The following is a 17973-nucleotide window of genomic DNA, read 5'->3' on the forward strand; positions in this document are numbered from 1 at the left end:
AGAATAACTTATCGTTGTAATAACTCAAGTTTTTTTGAGATGAATATTCTGTGGTAAGCATTTTATACGTACAACATAAATTTTCATAAAATGATAACCTATAACTCATATGAATAATTCAAATCACGCGAGATAAAATTATTTGTCAAACTCGACTTAGAAAACATTCAAAAAATTTCAGAATATTTTTTACCTTTTTTGCGGTAGAATAATAATATAGGTCACTGGTCTCGTGATACATAGGGTTAGAAGTCATTTTAACACTACATTACGAGTTCCTTCCCCAAAAGGTTTTGGGGTTTCTCGTTTTTCCCCTTTTCGTCTCCGCCAAGAATTGATTTCCCGGAAAAAATCCCAGCTAATCAGTGGATAGCATTTTCCTCCATTCATATTATTGAATCTTCTCAATCTACAATCACTTCTCAGTATAACTTTGAAGTTTTTAGGGTTTTTGATGCGAATTCGTATTTGAGAAATCAAAGAGAATTTTTGGAATAATCGGTACGTTTTTGTTTGTTGAATCGTGTTGGAGAATCATCATCTAGGAAATCGAATTAGGGATTTTTGGTTGAATAATGGGGAGTGGAGATAGAGAAGATGATCGGACATTTAGGGTTAATTTCACCGCTGAAGGATTTGCGAAGCTCCGGGAACGAGTTAATGAGAAACTCAAGGAGTTCATGGGTGACTACACGGATGATACTCTTGTGGTATGGTTTTTTTTCTAGGGCTTGGAACAACAATATTGGATTACGGAACATATTGTTGAATTTTTTTGGATGCAAGATGTTGTTGTAGTGAAGGATAGTGCGAGTATAATTTTGATGTAGTATTGAGTTTAAATGGATTGATTTCGGTGTTTGCTTCACCAGCATTTACCTTTTAGACTCTGTGTTTAAGAATTTCACAAACGTGATTTTTGAGTTTGTGCAAGTTCCTTTTGTTGTTACTGCTTCCATAATCTAATTGGATTGCGGAATATGTTGTTAAAAAAGTTTGAAATAAGCTTCAAAGTTGTTATTGCCATCAGTATGGATTACATATATAATTGTGTATTAGTATAGGCTTTTCAATCTATTGAAGAATTTATTTCTACAACGAGGAGGGCTTGCAATCCTTGAGTTTTTTAATCATTGAGTTGCTTTTGGATAAAGTTTTGTGCAATTATAGTATCCAAGTTGCAGTGAAATTGACCTCTTATCTTACGTGACATTGTTATGAACTCTCTACTAGTGGAACATATAAGTTTTAAAATTCCATTTTGTATTTTTTTTTGGTTCTGGATCCGAGAGAGGCCTTGAAAAGTTCTTATATCAGTATTTACAGCATAATGATGTTTTATTGGACAAGAGTTTGTCTATTGGTCACAAAAATTGCTCCTGAAGAAGCTAGGATATAGGTCTTTATGCAGGGAATTCCCTAGTTCTGTGCTCAGTGTGCAGTAAACACACAAAAAACATTCATATTTATTTCAAATTGTTTGAAGCTCCCATCATTTGTTGTTCCTGATTAGTTCTGTTTTTATTGTTTGTGGACTAATGTCCTTATTTGCTTATATAAAAAGAATTCATCATTTCATTGTTTTGAAGGATTCAATCCACTTAAGAAGTTCGCTGACGCTCACAACTGTGTATAGTTATTTTGGGGAAAGAGATTTATGTCAAGTGAGGCACCTTAAAGCTGCCTGCTTATTCATAACATTAAAAACTTTAGGGAGGTTATCACATTTTTTTGGGGGGCTCCCACCTTGTGTCCAATACCTGGTACCCGCATTAGGGTGCACCACATCTGTTTGTGGCGAGGTTATCACACATTACCTTAAGATTGAAGATGAGGGTTGACTTTATTTTATATTATAAATTTGTTAGTAAGTTTGGCAACATGGATGCAATAGGTCATTTAAACTGTATAGTGCACCATTCTGGTGGTGCAAGGTACGTTACACATCTTATGTTTCGTATATGCAACACAGATCTATTATTATAGGGATAAGGAAGAAGCTGTCTATTCTATGAATCTTTATATGTTGTTGATAGTGATCAGCATTGTCTTATCGAAATTGCCTCGTAAAAAGGTTCGCTCATCCTCTAATATTCAAGTTTATATGCTCAAATAGATTTGATTTGTAACTTCCTCATTTTGATTAATGGGTTTAAATAAGCAGTTCATGAAATTCTTAGTGGACATAGTTACATGGTACTTGTGTGAGTGTACATCGAATTAGTGCGTGCAAGCTTGGTTGAACACCATTTTTTTTGAAAATAGCTTACAAAATACATAGACGGTAAAAATGGATATAAACTCTTTATTATTTCTACTTTAGACAAACTCTTAGTTGCTAATGCAAAAGTTCCAATTTTATCTTATGTTTCTCAAGGGGCTTGTATCAAGTGTATGTTGTCTCATGCTGAAGCCTGCGTCATTTTCAACGTCCTTGCAAGCCATGGTTGACATTATGCGGAGCTTCTGGTTCTTTTTCTAGAACCAGAACACTCTGCTATATTCCGGTTTAGAACTTTAAGCTTTCATTATTCTAAATTTGGGGACAATTAATGTTGATATATCTCATAGTCATGAATGTGAAGGATCCCACTGTTCATTCGTTTAGATCCATGTATTTGCTTCTGCACAAGATATTTGATCATCCTCACTCTTTGGTTTATTATATTGTTTTGTGCATCTTTGGAGCCTCATTTTAGTTGTATCAGGTTATCGTATTACATCAGACTTCGAGTCTAGTTATTACAGATACTTCTTGATGTGGCGTTCATTATGGGTGTGTCAGTTTTCTCCTGAAAGTTTACGATGCTAATTTTTTTCTGTGCACCTGCAGGAATATGTCATAGTCTTGTTAAAAAATGGTAGGCGTAAAGAAGAAGCAAGAAATGAATTGAATGTTTTTCTTGGAGAAGACAGTGTCTCCTTTGTTGATTGGTAATATAACAGCCATATCTCGCTTAACAGTATGTGTTCTGAGCTAAGTATTTATTTTACTATTCTGATTCTTGGTAATGCTATTTAGGCTATGGGATCACGTGGGATCAAATATAGATCTGTATGTGCAACAAAAGGATTCTGATACAGGAGGGACAAAAACGAAACCCGCTATTGCGGAGCAGCCTGCAAAGAATGATATGCACCACCAGGACACTGATGCTGATAAAGAGAAATTAAATAAATCTAAAAGCCGTAACCGAAGGGAGTGGAAAGGGCTTGTTAGCGATGGACACCCTTCTCTACGTAGTTCTTTGGCCGAAAACATTCCTAAGGAGGAGGAAGCACATCGAAAAGTTGGTCATGCAAAGCGATCCCTATCCCCTCAGCCAGAACATGTGAGAAAAAGAAGAAGACCTGAAGAAAAGCCAAAAAAGGTTTCTAGAATCTCTATGCGTTTCTTGTTTTGAGAATCAAAAGAATGCTACTGAGTTCTCATAATGCCATGACGGAGAATTTCTTAATTGAATAATTTGAAACTTGTCATGTTTTTAAGCTGAATGTCGTGCTGATTTTTTACTTTTTGATTATTTCCGCTCCAAAGTTGCATGCCTGTTCTGACTCTTTCATTTAGCTAGCTCCTATGTAACTCATATTGTGGACAACCATTGTTAGATCTGTTACTTGTCTGTCTGGGAATAACTATACATATAGTTGTGTTAGCAAAACACTAAGTAAAAGTTTGTGGTTTTTTCTGTTTCGATATTTGGGCTCAGAAATGCTGTCTTTCCTCATTATGGATGGTGGAGAAGAAGGCGTTTGTACTTGAATAGAAGCTTGGGGTTCCATTTCCTACTGTATTTATTGATGCAAAGTAAGAAGTTGCCTTTTACTTTATGGAGAGCAGAAAATTCAGTTAAGACCCACCTATCCACGTGGTTTATGGAGTGATTGGTTTATTGAGCTGGTTTTGCTGTTCTATATTTGTCATGCTAATTCGGTCTTGGCTTCCATGGAGAAATCAGTCTGTCCCTTCATTTTTGTTTGACTGTTTCTCGATTGTAACTGAAGGTGACAATGGGGGTGATTAAATTTTCTATGGATTTAATGTAAGTTGGTATAGATAGTGGGTATCTTGAGTTTTATTTGCAAAATTATTTTTGATATCACATACCGTTTGATGCACATATATTCTTGAAAGCCCTTAAGTACGAAACTTTTCCACCCATTGATCGCTCCAGAGAAACATTCCAGATTGTTGTTTTTTTACATGTTTTGAAATGTATATAGTTTATCGTAACATCTTGCCTGGTTGTGTATTTCGTTGATCCATGGTTGATAATGCCATTTGCATAATCACTTTTCTCTAATCACTCAAGTGCATGACCTAGTGGTCAATGAAGCGAGTGTAAACCTTGGAGACCATGATTTAAATCTAAGCAGAGACAAAAGCCACCAAGTGAGCTCTTCCCATATGTCTAACCTTGGTAGGCATAGTTACTTGGTACATGCGGGGGAGGGAGGTAGCAAGTACCTGGTGGAATAATGAGGTTTGCACAAGTTGGCCCGGAGACCACCATAATAAAAAATTCTCTTTACTTCACTTTTCCCATCTGTTTTAACAAAGTTTCAAGTTCACTAGTGTGAAGCTTTACATGATTTTGTCGTTGTTGACAATACTGATGTAGGTTACAAACAATAACTAACTTGTGTCCTTGCAATTTTTATTAATTGTTTCTGATGATTGGGCTGTATAAAGGTTTGTTGGCAGCATCATTAGGGTAAAAGCTTCATTTCTAATTATTTTCATGTCATGGTATGTATTTAGAATGCCATATTGATTAGATCATGTCTCCCTTCCTCTGTGTGTGGGCTGGATTTGGAGTGTTTTTCTGCAATCAGTTTCTCTTGTTTCTAGTATTATTTATCTTATACTTTTACCCTCCATGATATTTTCTTCACTTTGGTGAGTTTTCTTCCTTCAGAAATTCGTGTTGGTTGAATTCCAATGCCAATTAGAACAAAGTTTAAAATGAATTACCCTGTGATTTGCTTTGGTTGTATCCCACGCTACTGTCTTTTGAAAATTTCAGGAATTTTGTTGATTTTTAGTGAGTTGTTACTTTTTACTTATCGTGGTTAGTTAGTAGCCTTTCCAATGTTATTGTATTCACATTGCTAACAATACTTCTCAAAATCCTTATCTTGCTGTTCGTAGACAGCCTCTCTATCATATGTACATGGTTATGCATTATTTTTGCTTTTTTTTTTGTATCCGTCTGTGGCCCGCTCCTTTGGATTACTTTTTTGAACAAGGATTGAGTAAAATAACTAGGGATTGCAAGAGGAATTGCATACAAACTGATTTCAGTTCAGTACTAGAGTACTTTTTTATAACATCTAATTCATGAAAGCAAGAGAAAATATGATTCAAGTTATCCTTTTGGTTTTGTATTCCAAATTACTACTTCACGTCATCAGCTTTTGATTAATTTGCTTGCTTTTGATAGAGGGAAAGCAGTAGTCAAACAACAGTTGCTGCTACTCGGAGGTTGCTGCAATTTGCAGTAAGAGATGCCGTGGCTACTAATAGGACATCCAGTTCCACTCTAGCTCCCTCACCTTCACTAAAGCGTCTTCGCTCTGTGGTCTCTACATCTGTGGAGGACTCATCCCTTCCAGAACGCCCACAGAGGATACGGTCGGTTGCAAGAGCACCAACTGCCTTGGCGACTGCTATTAGAGCTGTTGCAGAAGCTGCAAAAGATGTAACAAAAGTTAGATCGTCAGGTAATGTGTTTGATAGGCTGGGGCGTGCTGGAGATGTTCCCGATCATTCAATCCCTTCAATGGATGAATCCAGGCAAGCTGTTGCTGAAGATGTACAAGATCAATCTTTTGCTGATGCAAGCGAGGCGTACTCAACTTACCTTCACAGAAGTGATTATAGTGGAAAGCATATTGGGAAATCTATGTTGCATGATGATGCTGTGGTTGTTTATGATTCAGCATCGGATGATGAGGCTAATCGTGGTAGCAGTGCTGTGAATAGAAGGGCTTTTGATGCCTCTAGATCTGGTGCACCTGTTAAAAACATAGGTGAGAATCTGCTTATAGTCGAGCATGGCATTGCTTACAATGTGGATGATATTTTGGATAAGTCACAGAAGGACCAGGCTCAACCTACATTTGCTTCTGGTGCTCCTCACCAGCCAATGAATATCCCGTTAAGTGTGAATACCTGGAAATCACCTCAGTATCAGGATGCAAGACAGTCATTTGAGATGGAGAATCGGAGATCTGCCCAAAGCAGTGAAGGCTTGGCCGAGAAATCTGATATACTGTTGACAAAAGAGAGCACTAATCCTATTGCAGTTACTAATGGAATTGTATGATATCTATACACTGTTATGATCTCATTATGTGCTAAAATATTTGTAGTCTCCAGAAAATACTTAAATGATATGTTCTTTGTTAGGTCAAACCATATGTGGAGACGCAGAAGGAATCTCAGAAGACAGGTTTTCTTAATCTCGGTGAGTTTGATCTTCCCTAGTTGCATGTGCTTCTACTTTCTAGGCATGATAAAAACACTTCGAAACTACTTCTAGATAAATATTAAGATTAATTTGTTATAAGATTTGTTTGTTAAGGTAATATTAGGATTAAGGTTAGGCTTTATTGCTTTCATTATGCTTTGTCTGAGATACTCTTAACTTGTGAGGCAAATTATTGGTCTAATCACTGCTTTAATATATGTGTAGTACTCCCAGTATGCTATTCCCTAGGTACCTTCTTTGTTTCTTCATCTTATATCTAGGTACCTTCTTTGTTTCTTTATCTTATATCTAGGTCATTTTCTGGTATATTAGGTTTGTATTCTACTGGTGCACCTACAGAAGATGCTGATTCACAAACCATCTTTGTTAACAATGTAAGTTCTGTCAACTAACTATTGGTCTGATTTGCCAGGTATATTCTTTGTCGATCAATTGTTTAAAAACATTTAATTTGTCTCCGTTGTTGGTGTCAGGTTCATTTTGCTGCTACAAAGGATAGCCTTTCTCGGCACTTTAATAAATTTGGAGAAGTGCTTAAAGTGGTAATCCTGACTGATGCTGGAACTGGGCAACCCAAAGGGTCAGTTACTATTTTCATCACCTTCTATTAATCTTTTGTTTGATATTCTTGAGTGCTAATCTCTAAATACATAACAACAGGTCAGCTTATGTAGAGTTCATGAGAAAAGAATCTGCAGAGAATGCTTTATCTCTTGATGGAACATCATTCATGTCACGCATTCTGAAGGTATGTTCTAAAAAGCAGATGATATTATTTGTCATAAGTTGGTGTGTGGATTTTGTCTTGACTGCTATATGATGTCATAAGTTGGTGAAGGTATATACCTTTTTGGGGGGTTTGTTATTGTTTTGTCCTTTAACACCCTCCCTTTTGAGTCTTCCGAGTTAGTTTTTCAGCTACAAGTTAACTGATTTTCTTAGTGATGATCTGCTGTTTTGGTTTTAATTGGATGGGTTTGAAAGTGGACTCTCTCCTACATGTTTAAAGTAAAATCGAGATAAGAGGTTTGATCAGTTCCTTGCAGTTTCAATTTACTGTTGACTGCTTAAAGTCAACATATCAACCTCTCTATCTCATACAAGGTAGGGGTAAGGTCCGGGCGAACTGCGTCCACTCTATCCTCCGCAGAGGCTGCTGGTGCTGAAAGCCAACATTTATGATAGTACATTCTCAAACCTTCTGCAAGAGGCTACAAGATGTTAATGCTCTAGAATGTTTGAAGCCTTCGTCTCAATTAAAAGCGCACGTTTTCAAAATTAGCAACTCGCAACAAAGGAGAGTTTTGTGACGATGTAGGAAACATCACATATTCGTGTTACTTAGTGGTCAAGTGCAGTATGAATATATGCAGAAGCATTCCATCGTGGCATATAGCTCATGCAATCACTTTTCAGCGCCAAGCATTTGATGGAAGTACGACTAAGAAGTTTGTTTGCAGTATATATAAAAAATGCTTACTGGACTGCTGGAAGTTTATGAGTACACCTTAACTATTTTGCTGGTACTTGCTACCTCCCACTAGCTCAAGTATTGGGTATGCAAGGTAACTCTGCTACCAAGGCCTAGGCGGATCGGGATAAATTACTTCATGTATGTTGTCTCTGTTGGAATTTGAATTGGGTGCATAGCTTTCATCCCTGTTTTAGTTGGGATGAGTATAGGAGTGTCAAAGTGGTATGGAGACCTAGGTTTTACTTGGTCACTTTTATGGGAGCCCCTCAATTTCTTGTTGTATTATGGTGTTTGCAATTGAAGCAAAAAAATGTGTTAGATTTTAGAGAAGTTAATCATCCAAATAATATATTGTTAACATGGAGAACAGTTCGGGAAATAGAACCCCCCAAAAGGAACTACTTCGGCAGGACTTGCACTACTCAAATTTTATGTGGAATTTACTGCAACCTTCTATGTAATGATGATTACTAAGTGGGATAGATAAGTGGAATTTCTGGAGAAGACAACTAATAAGTTAACATGGAAAACATTTGATTACTTTATCAAAAAAGTTAACATGGAAAACATTTTGGGAAATAGAACCCCCCAAAAGGAACTACTTTGTGCAGGACTTGCACGTCTCAAATTTTATGTTGGATTTACTGCAATTTTCTATGTAATGATGAGTACTAACTAGGGAAAGGTAAGTGGGAACTCTGGAAAAGACAAATAGTGGGCTTAGCTGCATAAGGGTTTCTTAAACATACACGGTAAGATCATTGTTATAAGTTTTTTCTTTTTTTTTGGGGGGGGGGGGGGAGGGGGTGATAGTAGGTGATTGGTTGAGTAGGGCTGTCTCTTCATTTTTCCAATTTTTGGTGTAAGCTCAGGATTCCATTTGGATGAATCGTTTCCAAATCCCAAGGTTGAATAACTTGAGAATTCTTTAATGTTTATTTTTCACATGGAAGAGATTTAGAATCTATGTAATCAGGATTTAGAGTTGATACAAGTCAAAATCCCTTATAAGTATTCAAGTGCTTTTGTGTGTTATGAACGTCTACATGCATAAAAATAGTGGGTGTGCAGATGTATGAACTACAGTTACAGTGATGAACTGAATCCTCTGTGAGGTAAAAATTGTATAACAGATTGAATCCACAAGATTTACCAATCCAAAACACTAGTATATTGTTGTTTTTTTTTTCAGTTTTAAAAAGACACAATATACTAGTGATTTCAATTAGTAAATCTTGTGGATTCAATCTGTTGTCCCTTGCTAAAATCATCCCTCAACTATGACTCAAATTTAATGTACATCCTTATATTATCCAAGGGAGCAAAAAACATCCATATACTATCCAAAAAAAACAAGAATCATCCTTTTGTCTATTTTTGTTATGAAATTGATTGAACCAATTAAAAAAATATATTTTTTAATTTGGTCATGTCTTTAGCCACGATGAGGAAGATCCAAGTTACCTTATAAGAATATGGATAGGAAATGAATGTGTCATTCTCAGAATTTAAATTGTGTGTTGTTAGTTTATATATTTTTTGCATCATCAAGTAAATTGACTTGCAATTAATACATAAGTCTTGAAATATTTATATAGTAGGTTCTGATGGTTAGAAAGATTATGTTAAAAAATTCATTTTAAAAATATTATGCCTAATTATTTAGAGATTTTCTTCAATAAAATATTTAGTACGTATGTATGTTATATAATATTATATACGATGTACAGAAATGCTGGAAATTAGTGAATTGCATAGGCGTTTGGTTATGAAAATAAAAAAATAATTTTTTCATTTGAAATTTTTGAAGTTGGAGTTGTATTTGACCATACTTTTTATAAAGTATATTTAGAATTTGAATATATTTTGTATCCCACAATATCTAAAAATTTGAAAAATCGCCCAACTTGAATAGCTTAACGATGTGTACATTTAGTCATTCTGCTTGGCACAATTTTTTGTTACATTTTTTTGTTGGTAGCATGGGCTTCTTAAAGAGACTAGACGAAAGGATGAATTTTGACTTTTTGGATAGTGTGCAAGGATGTTTTTTGTTCACTCATTTATATAACACAAGGATGTACTTTAGGTTTAAGTCATACTTCATGAATGCTTTTAGCCAAAAACTCCATATTCAGCTTTTGGAAAAGTTGTTCAGGATTCACCAAGAGTTAAATCATTAAAAAGAAAAAAAAAAGAGGTTCACTCCCATTTAGATGAGAATGCGACTGTTCAAATATTTTCTTCACCATGTGATGTGAATTATGTAACTAATTTGATTCTCCCATCCCCCATAAGTTGGGGAAGTGTGAAGAATAGAAGACTTAAAAAGAAGGCTATTCTTTTAATAATTTATGCTTCTAAAATTGTTGGCAACTGAAGTATCAAGATAAACCCCGAGTAAAAGGAAGTCTCTATTCTTTTAGCAATTTGTGCAAGGCTCTTTTTAGCATTTGTACATCTCTTCTTTTGAGGGACATTTCTGCATTTAAGCACCGAGTATTGTTCTTTTATACAGGTTGTGAGGAAAAGCTCTGCTACTCCTGAAGCAGCGTCTGGCACTGTATGGCCTCGTGTTACAAGAGGCGGTCCTTTTGCCGTTTCTAGGTTTGGTCGGGTCCCTTTTCCTAGAGGCTCTCCCACTTTGTACAGGTCCCGGCTCCCAATCAGGCCTGGTGCTAGAAGTATGCAATGGAAACGAGATGCTCAGCCCACATCGACTGAGAACTCTGGTTTGGCTACACCCTCGAGTAATGCAGTTCCTTCTCCCATTCCTCGGAGTATGACATATGTACGAACAGAATCCAAGACAAATGGAAATTCTACTGCGGCTTAGTTGATTATAGCTGTTAACTCTTTCCTGTCTCTCCGAGAATCCATCTCTTTTTAAGAAGGGTAGAAGTCCAACTTACTTGGGGCAACGTACATGATTGCTTCATCTGGTGAATCAATCAAGATGGGGAGTGAATGTAAACGTCACGTAATCATGAAAACGGAGTGTTACAGATCTTGCTTTTATCTTATTGTTATTTCTCTAGAGTTGGGCAGAAGAGGCATTGGGTAAATGTTTTTGGATTAGATTTTTGAAGTAGTTATTATCAGATTGTTGGAGGCAGGTGGCTGAAGGAGTTGTGTTAAGTTCGAGCTGGAATCTGTGAATAGGTGGAAATGGGCTGTTTATTGGATTAGTGACCTTTGAAATTTCATTCTTGATAAAGTCAAAAAAAGAGGAAAAAATTTAGAAGACAAAAAGATAAAAAGAAAAAGCAAAATCTCCATTTCATTTTACATTTCATCTTTTGGTTCAATAATATGCTTGCTAGTTGAAATGTGCATCCAGTCGGATTAGTTGATGATTTAGCATTTATTGTTATCGGAGCTTCAAAAAGAAATGGAGGCACTTGAAAAGGACAATTCTACTGTTTTATCGTTTTGTTATCTACTTTTGCCAAGTTTCTGTAATTTTGTATTCGAAGTAGTAATAGGACTGGTGATTTTGGATCAGCTCAAGTATATTTCGATATGCATTTTGATTTAAGCCACGTGTTGCTGTGGAGATTAAAATGCAGGTATTTCATTTGTTTCCTTGACCCATATGAAAACCTTTATCCCACTTCTGACTATTTTAGTATAAAATTTGATTTTATGGGTTGAAGATTTGCTGATGGAATGAGAGCTTCAAGTATTTCCTCCATCCACTTTTACTCGTAAAACTATCAAAAAGTGGATGTTCCCTTTGGTTTAACCAGATTGAAAATTTAGTTAAAGCTGATATAGTAAAACTGTCATCTATTTACTGTATCTTCAAGGGGAAATTGTGAGATATATAACACAAGTTTAAATCATGAAACATAACACCATTTGGGAAATTGCAACTAGATTATTTCAATGATTGAGATAATTCACATATAGGATACTTCCTGTCCACAATTTATAAGACCAAAATAAGAATTCTGTTGTGAAATTTACAACAGATTAAACCATTGGAATATCAAAACCTCCTCTTACCCCAACAACATCATCTTCTTGATTCAAACTTTCTCTTCATATCATTGATGGTTTGTGTTCCTTTTTGCATCGATTTCACAACTTGTATAGGCTTGGTGGCCACATTCGTCTTTGTTGAACCAGTGGTGCACTCTTTTCTCCTGCATTGGGAAGGGGTCTTTTGTGCTCCTCCTTGTCTCTTCTTTTCTGTGTGATGATCACTCTCCATCTTCTTGAAACCTTTGTGGCTCTGCTTTTCTCTGTCAAGGTGCTTCTCAAAAGATAAATCAGAAAGAAGTCTTACACTTCTCTGTCAAGGTGCTTCTCAAAAGATAAATCAGAAAGAAGTCTTACACGAGGAGTAGCAACTTGTACTCGTTTGGTGGACCCGTTCATCCTCTTTCTTGATGGCATAGCATTAGTATTATGGGACTCTGGTGAAATTCGTAACTCTTTTTGTTCCATCAATTCGGAACTTTCAGTTGACGCTGAAGCAATGGCACGATATTCAACTTATGTGGATGAGCGAGCAACAACTCTTTGCTTCTTAGAACTTCATGAGATCAGATTGGAGCCTAAAAAAAACACAACGTATGCTGTAGTAGAAGAGTGATCATCATCATGATTACCGACCCAGTCTGAGTCTGAGAAGTTAGGCCGATTTAGTGACTTGCCTTTACGAAGAAACAAACATGAGGAATCTGTAGTTGTTGGAGCACTTGTAAACTGAAACAATTTGGTTACAACAAAGGCAAACATCCGGTCTTACATCCAGTAGAGCAATAGACACTCGAAAGTTTATGAGGGATCTAGTTAATAACTGAACATTGCGTCTCCATGTGGCAGGATCAAATTTAAAAAACTTGTAAAACATTGTCATCACATTAGTTTTGCTATCATGTCAATGTACTTGTCTCCTCTGTAGTATCTTGTGCGACGATGCCTTTCATTAAATATGATGGGCAATATTGATCTTACTACTAACATCACTGACAAAGATGTACAATTCTCTGAAGGGATAAGCTTATGACCATTCCATTGCCTGGCTTTCTCAAGTTCAATAATATCAACACTATTTGAACCAATGTCTTCAAGTAGCGAATTCCTCTGCTTTATCCCAATCTGTCGCACTAGAATAACTGGATTGGGTGCTAAGAAAATTTCCAGGGCACTTCTAAAATTTTCAAAATGGTAATGTTGCAGTGCTTAGTAGAAAGAAAACGACTAGATGTAACAATAGTCTTTTTGGCACCATAGACTAGAGGAGTATCCGGTTCTTCAGCGAGTACTTTAGAGCAGCAGTTATGAGACTTTTCCTCGAACACCTGGGTGACGTTTGGCATTGAATGTTTAAAGTCCATGTCAATTTCTCTTTGGGGTATTTCAGCAAACACCTTACATGCAAAGTTTCTTGAATACTCCTCCTCTCCTCATCAATTTTAATTTCCAGTGGTGTATCCCATCAAAATTGCTACCAATTAACACCAATAGTGCAATCAAAGATCTCTGCAGCCTCCTCTTGTTTTACATTGGCTAAATTAGATTCAATTGCATCATAAAGAACTTCCGGAGGAGCTATTGAGTCAAAACAGGCCACATTCTTTGTTCAACTTGTGAGGCTCCATTCTCCAAATCGCAAAAAGCAATTCCACCGTGAAATGGTTCCAACCATAGAAGATAATCCTTTGTTGCGAAACAACCAATCGAACCAAATAACAGCTTCACTATCAAAATAAAATAAAAGGAAGGAAGAGGTAGTCAGTCCATCTAGGAGAAGCTAAGATAGGTAAAATATCTCCATTGATGACTCTAACCAGTTTCTCAACTATATTTGTTGAATTAGGCCGCCTAATTCACACCGCTAAAAGCTAGATTGTCCAATCCTTACAAGGAGTCCACCCATCTCATTAACTACCACGGATGTGGGACTTTTAATAAGGCTAAGTTGCTCATGTACATCCCTGTAGGTATCGGCCCAGGGATTGGACTGGTTCATAACATGTTCAACGGTTTAGTGGTGTAAAATGATAGTTGGTTACAGTTGAAGTATTTTGAAATCTGACCGCTGAAATTTGTAATTCTTTTTGTTCAATCAAAGATTTCGCCATTTCTCGGATCTTTCAGCAAATTACTTTTTCTTTGTTAACATTTTTATTTACAGTGACACTTCCTGTTCTGCTTAGTATTTTGTCTACGTAGGAAATGGAATCCCAATACTAGCAATTCTTTTTTGTGGAATTTTGTCATATTTTTCATGACTTGTGGTGAGCCGCCAAACTAAACCTTGGGATGTGCTATGTAAGTTGTGCAAGGTTGCAAAATGTTCATCCTGAGGTCAGGATTTCAACTTGACTCAAGCGGTGAATGGTTTTCATGCCATTTGTATGATAAGTTTAAGATTTCAATGGGCTTCATGAAATTATATGGTGAGAAAAGTATCCTAAAAATGTTTGTGTTTGTTGTGTAGATTTTTGAATTGATTCATCTGCTAGAGCACTGATTTGACTTGAAATGAAGCTTACCAGTAAGTACAATGGCCTGACTGCTAAGAATTGCCATTTCGAATTGATTCGTGAAGGAAGTGCGTTAAATTGTTGGAGTATTTGTGCATCTACTAGTTCGTTTTTGTTCAAAATTGAAGGTCTTGACAGTACATATTTGTGTGATAAATTTGCCAACAACTGAAGACTGGAGCATTATTTGGTGATGAGGCTTTGATTAACATACATAAGACTGCTCTATCTGGAATTAGGGAGTTTGGGTATCTTTTGTTATGATCTAGTGTAAATATTTCTTTTTTTACCGTGTATTTTCGGGTATGAAGAAGTTTCATTAATGGTAGTTGTTCACGGCTTGCTGTTACCATGTATTTTGTGGAGGAAAGCATGCATCTGGATCCCAAAATACTATGACAGAACTACCTGACCTTGGCATTATTTATGGTTATGCAATATATGAAAAATAATCCAGATAATGAAATGGATTTTCTTAATGTAGAGTAGGAAAACGGAACACCATTATTTTATAGGCCTCAAGATTTGAGTTTCTTTCAGTTCAACATTGACTTAGAAAGTCCTCACTCTGTGGTATCACCGTGTTACAAGCTATTTGTTCCCTTTATCAGCTATCCGAAAATGACTTGATTTGAGTTTGTTATCCAAATGCAACTATATAGGTTCTAACTGATAGTGTATACTATTGGTTGCAGGGGGTGGACTGATGTTTATTCTTTTACCAATAGCATTACAGGTGGAGCTTGGATTCAATTGAAGTGGTAGCAATCTTAAAGCATTTTCTGTTTCACTTTAGCTTCAGCCAAAACGTGTTGTGGCAGGGCAAATGGTTGTGTTTTAAATGGAGCGAGATGGTCTATTTGGAGGCATCTAATATCTGGCTCATCTAAGCAATTTGACTGGGTTTACCTGCAACAAATAGTGGTACAGAATGCTAAAACTTTAGTTTCATTTATTAGAATCTCATTCTGATATTGCTATTTTACTACTGCTGCCAAATAACTAAAATACAAAACAAAAGATCGTTTCTTCATCTTGACTTCAGTTTCTTCTTATAATCATTCAATAATTCTTCAGCACATCTTGAGCAATAATAGTTGTTTGGCTTAAACAAGAAATATCTTTATTATCAGTATAACCATGATAACTGGAGTTAGTGCATCTTCACTTGGTTAGAATGGGATACTGAACTTAACCTTGAGACAATTATCTTTTTTCAAGTTCACGAGATCATCCTCAGGTCAGTATTTCACTCGATTCCAATGGTTGATGACTTTTTGTGCCAGAGATAGAGTAATAATTCAGGCATGAATACTGCTATAAGGAGAACAACGGAAGCATTCTAATTCATTGCAGATCTGGAAACAAACCAAACTATAGGAAAATGATTCTAAAGGTTCTCTTAAGAATCTCTACTCTTATTAATTCAACATTGACAGTAAAAATCCTTGCTATGTTGAATGAGAAGTGTACGGCCTATGTATTTACTTATTCCTCACAAGGTAATTTTAGGTTTTGTTGTCTTTCAAAATAAGTCTCGGTTATTACTTCTCTCATTTCCTATTTTAAATGAACCGATCTACTTTCAGATGTCTTATTTCCTGCAAGTCTTTCTATATTAAATTTGAACTTAGAGCTGATTGAGTTTGTTAATGTATGACTATGAAAAGGGGATGTGCTAGTTACTAGTTACAGTCTTACAGATTAGAGAGCCTCTTTACTTAGTAGTTATTTCTTGCTTAAATAGGTGATTGATTTTCTGTAGAGAAAAGTGTAATCAGTTTGTTGGCTCCTGATGTTTTAAGTAATCATGTGGCTCGACTAGCCAAGAGAAAACGTAGAGCCAGGACATAAGTAATCATGTCCTTTGAGCTGTTTTTAATGAATGTAACTTCTCTATTTCATAGTAAAAGATCATTCATACATACAAATAATGAAGTGAATGCTGATACTCTCCAAAATTACAAGACAAAAAAGTAAGACAACTCGAATCATCATAATCTCAAAACCTTTTCCTATTCCAACAGCGCTTGGGAGCAGGAGGGTCATTAGCAACTTTAGGCATTTGATGAAAGTCTACCAATACAATCCGTCTCTTGGCTTCCCTTTCATCTGCTAACCTTTGCTCAAACTTCCTCTTGCTTGATTCAAATTTCTTCTTCATATCACTGTCACTTTGTGGTTCTTTTTGCATTGGTCTTGCAACTGCAGAGCTTTGTGATGTTTTCTGCATTGGTCTTGTACTTGAACTGCAGTTGCTTTGTTTTGGATGAGGAGGAGGAGCAACTTGTACATTCATCTTCATCAATGGCGGCAGCATACTCTTTGTTGAAACAGTAGTGCACCCTTTTCTCCTGCACTGGGAAGGGGTCTTTTGTGCTCCTCCTTCTCTCTTCTTTTCTGTGTGATGATCACTCTCCATCTTCTTGAAACCTTTGTGGCTCTGCTTGACTCTGTCTAGGTGCTTCTCGAATTATAAATCAGAAAGAAGTCTTACACGAGGAGGAGCAACTTGTACTCGTTTGGTGGACGCGTTCATCCTCTTTCTTGATGGCATAGTAGTAGTATTATGGGACTGTGGTTTATCCGGTTGTTGAACCAAGTCAGTTTTCTTCAACTCCGTGCTGCTTTCTGTTATTGCACTGCCATTGTTCTGTTTCTCCGCAGGAGCAACTTTTACAGACTTGCGGATGACTATTCTAATCTTCCTCGCCAAGGGTTTGTTGCTTTCTGCAGTTATTTGTTGTGTCCCTAACCCATCCCCTTCTTCTTTCTCAGGCTCTTCGACGCTATCTTGATCACCAACATTGTCCTCCATAACCTCCTCCTCCTCTTCTTCTTCATCATCAGTTGATGTCATTGAGGGATTCATGAGGAACTTGATGATACTGGCTTTGCGTTTTTCAAATTGTGGCTGATACTTGAATGCACCAACACGTAGAGCTAATTCGATCAAGTTGAAAATATTATCAGGTTGCTCCTGGATCTTGTAACAACTCATGAAAACTCTTTCAATATCCATTCTTCTCAAACTCAGTCGAACAAGAACAACAATTATGAATGGAAAAAAAATAATTTGCTAAAAGTGTAATAAGAAACTTTAACTCATCAAGCCCATCTTATAATATTTTTTTGGAAACCTTTTTTTCCTTTTCCGATAAGATTAGTATTTTTTTAGAAACTTTCTTTAAAATTAACCTTTTCATGAGGTAATGAAACTAGTTGCCTTTTTTTTATTAATAGTAAAGAAAAAAAAGGATATATGTTCACTTCAATTGATTATTAGAAACAAAAATATCCATTAGTTTAATATAAAAACTAGTTGCCTTTTTTAATTGTATTTTTCCGTATGATACTTCCTATAAAGCTGTAGTATGTTTAAATATAAACCAAATTTTATTCCAGAAAAATAAAGACGTAATTTTTTTATTCTCTAAATATGTATAGTTTATATTATCAGGCTACTCCTTAGATCTTGTAACAATTCTGGAAAACTTTTTCAATA

At 36.1% G+C, this 17973-nt stretch overlaps 1 protein-coding gene and 1 long non-coding RNA gene across 2 annotated transcripts; one reads left to right on the forward strand and one right to left on the reverse strand.

Annotated features, from left to right (window-relative positions):
- The first annotated feature begins 234 nt into the window (after positions 1-234).
- On the forward strand, positions 235-11549 carry LOC107008235. Its single transcript, XM_015207177.2, has 9 exons — positions 235-710; positions 2834-2934; positions 3023-3371; positions 5445-6323; positions 6413-6470; positions 6807-6868; positions 6968-7074; positions 7155-7242; positions 10487-11549. The coding sequence occupies exons 1-9, from the start codon at positions 576-578 to the stop codon at positions 10802-10804; spliced, it is 2097 nt and encodes a 698-aa protein (XP_015062663.1). The 5' UTR covers positions 235-575; the 3' UTR covers positions 10805-11549.
- Positions 11550-11848: 299 nt separating this feature from the next.
- LOC114076170 lies at positions 11849-15148 on the reverse strand. Its single transcript, XR_003577006.1, has 2 exons — positions 12310-15148; positions 11849-12215 (listed from the first exon to the last, which is right to left on the reverse strand). It is a non-coding gene; the product is annotated as an uncharacterized LOC114076170 (long non-coding RNA).
- Positions 15149-17973: the final 2825 nt, after the last annotated feature.

The sequence above is a fragment of the Solanum pennellii genome, chromosome 1 (assembly GCF_001406875.1).
Source record: "Solanum pennellii chromosome 1, SPENNV200".
NCBI classification, from domain to species: Eukaryota; Viridiplantae; Streptophyta; class Magnoliopsida; order Solanales; family Solanaceae; genus Solanum; species Solanum pennellii.

What these genes read in the sequence shown, in the direction of transcription:
- LOC107008235 (XM_015207177.2), top strand. Translation starts at nt 576, where the DNA reads ATGGGGAGTGGAGATAGAGAAGATGATCGGACATTTAGGGTTAATTTC. An exon ending in AGTGTCTCCTTTGTTGATTG is followed by an intron (nt 2,935 to 3,022) that starts GTAATATAACAG and finishes AATGCTATTTAG; the next exon opens with GCTATGGGATCACGTGGGAT. An exon ending in GACAGGTTTTCTTAATCTCG is followed by an intron (nt 6,471 to 6,806) that starts GTGAGTTTGATC and finishes CTGGTATATTAG; the next exon opens with GTTTGTATTCTACTGGTGCA.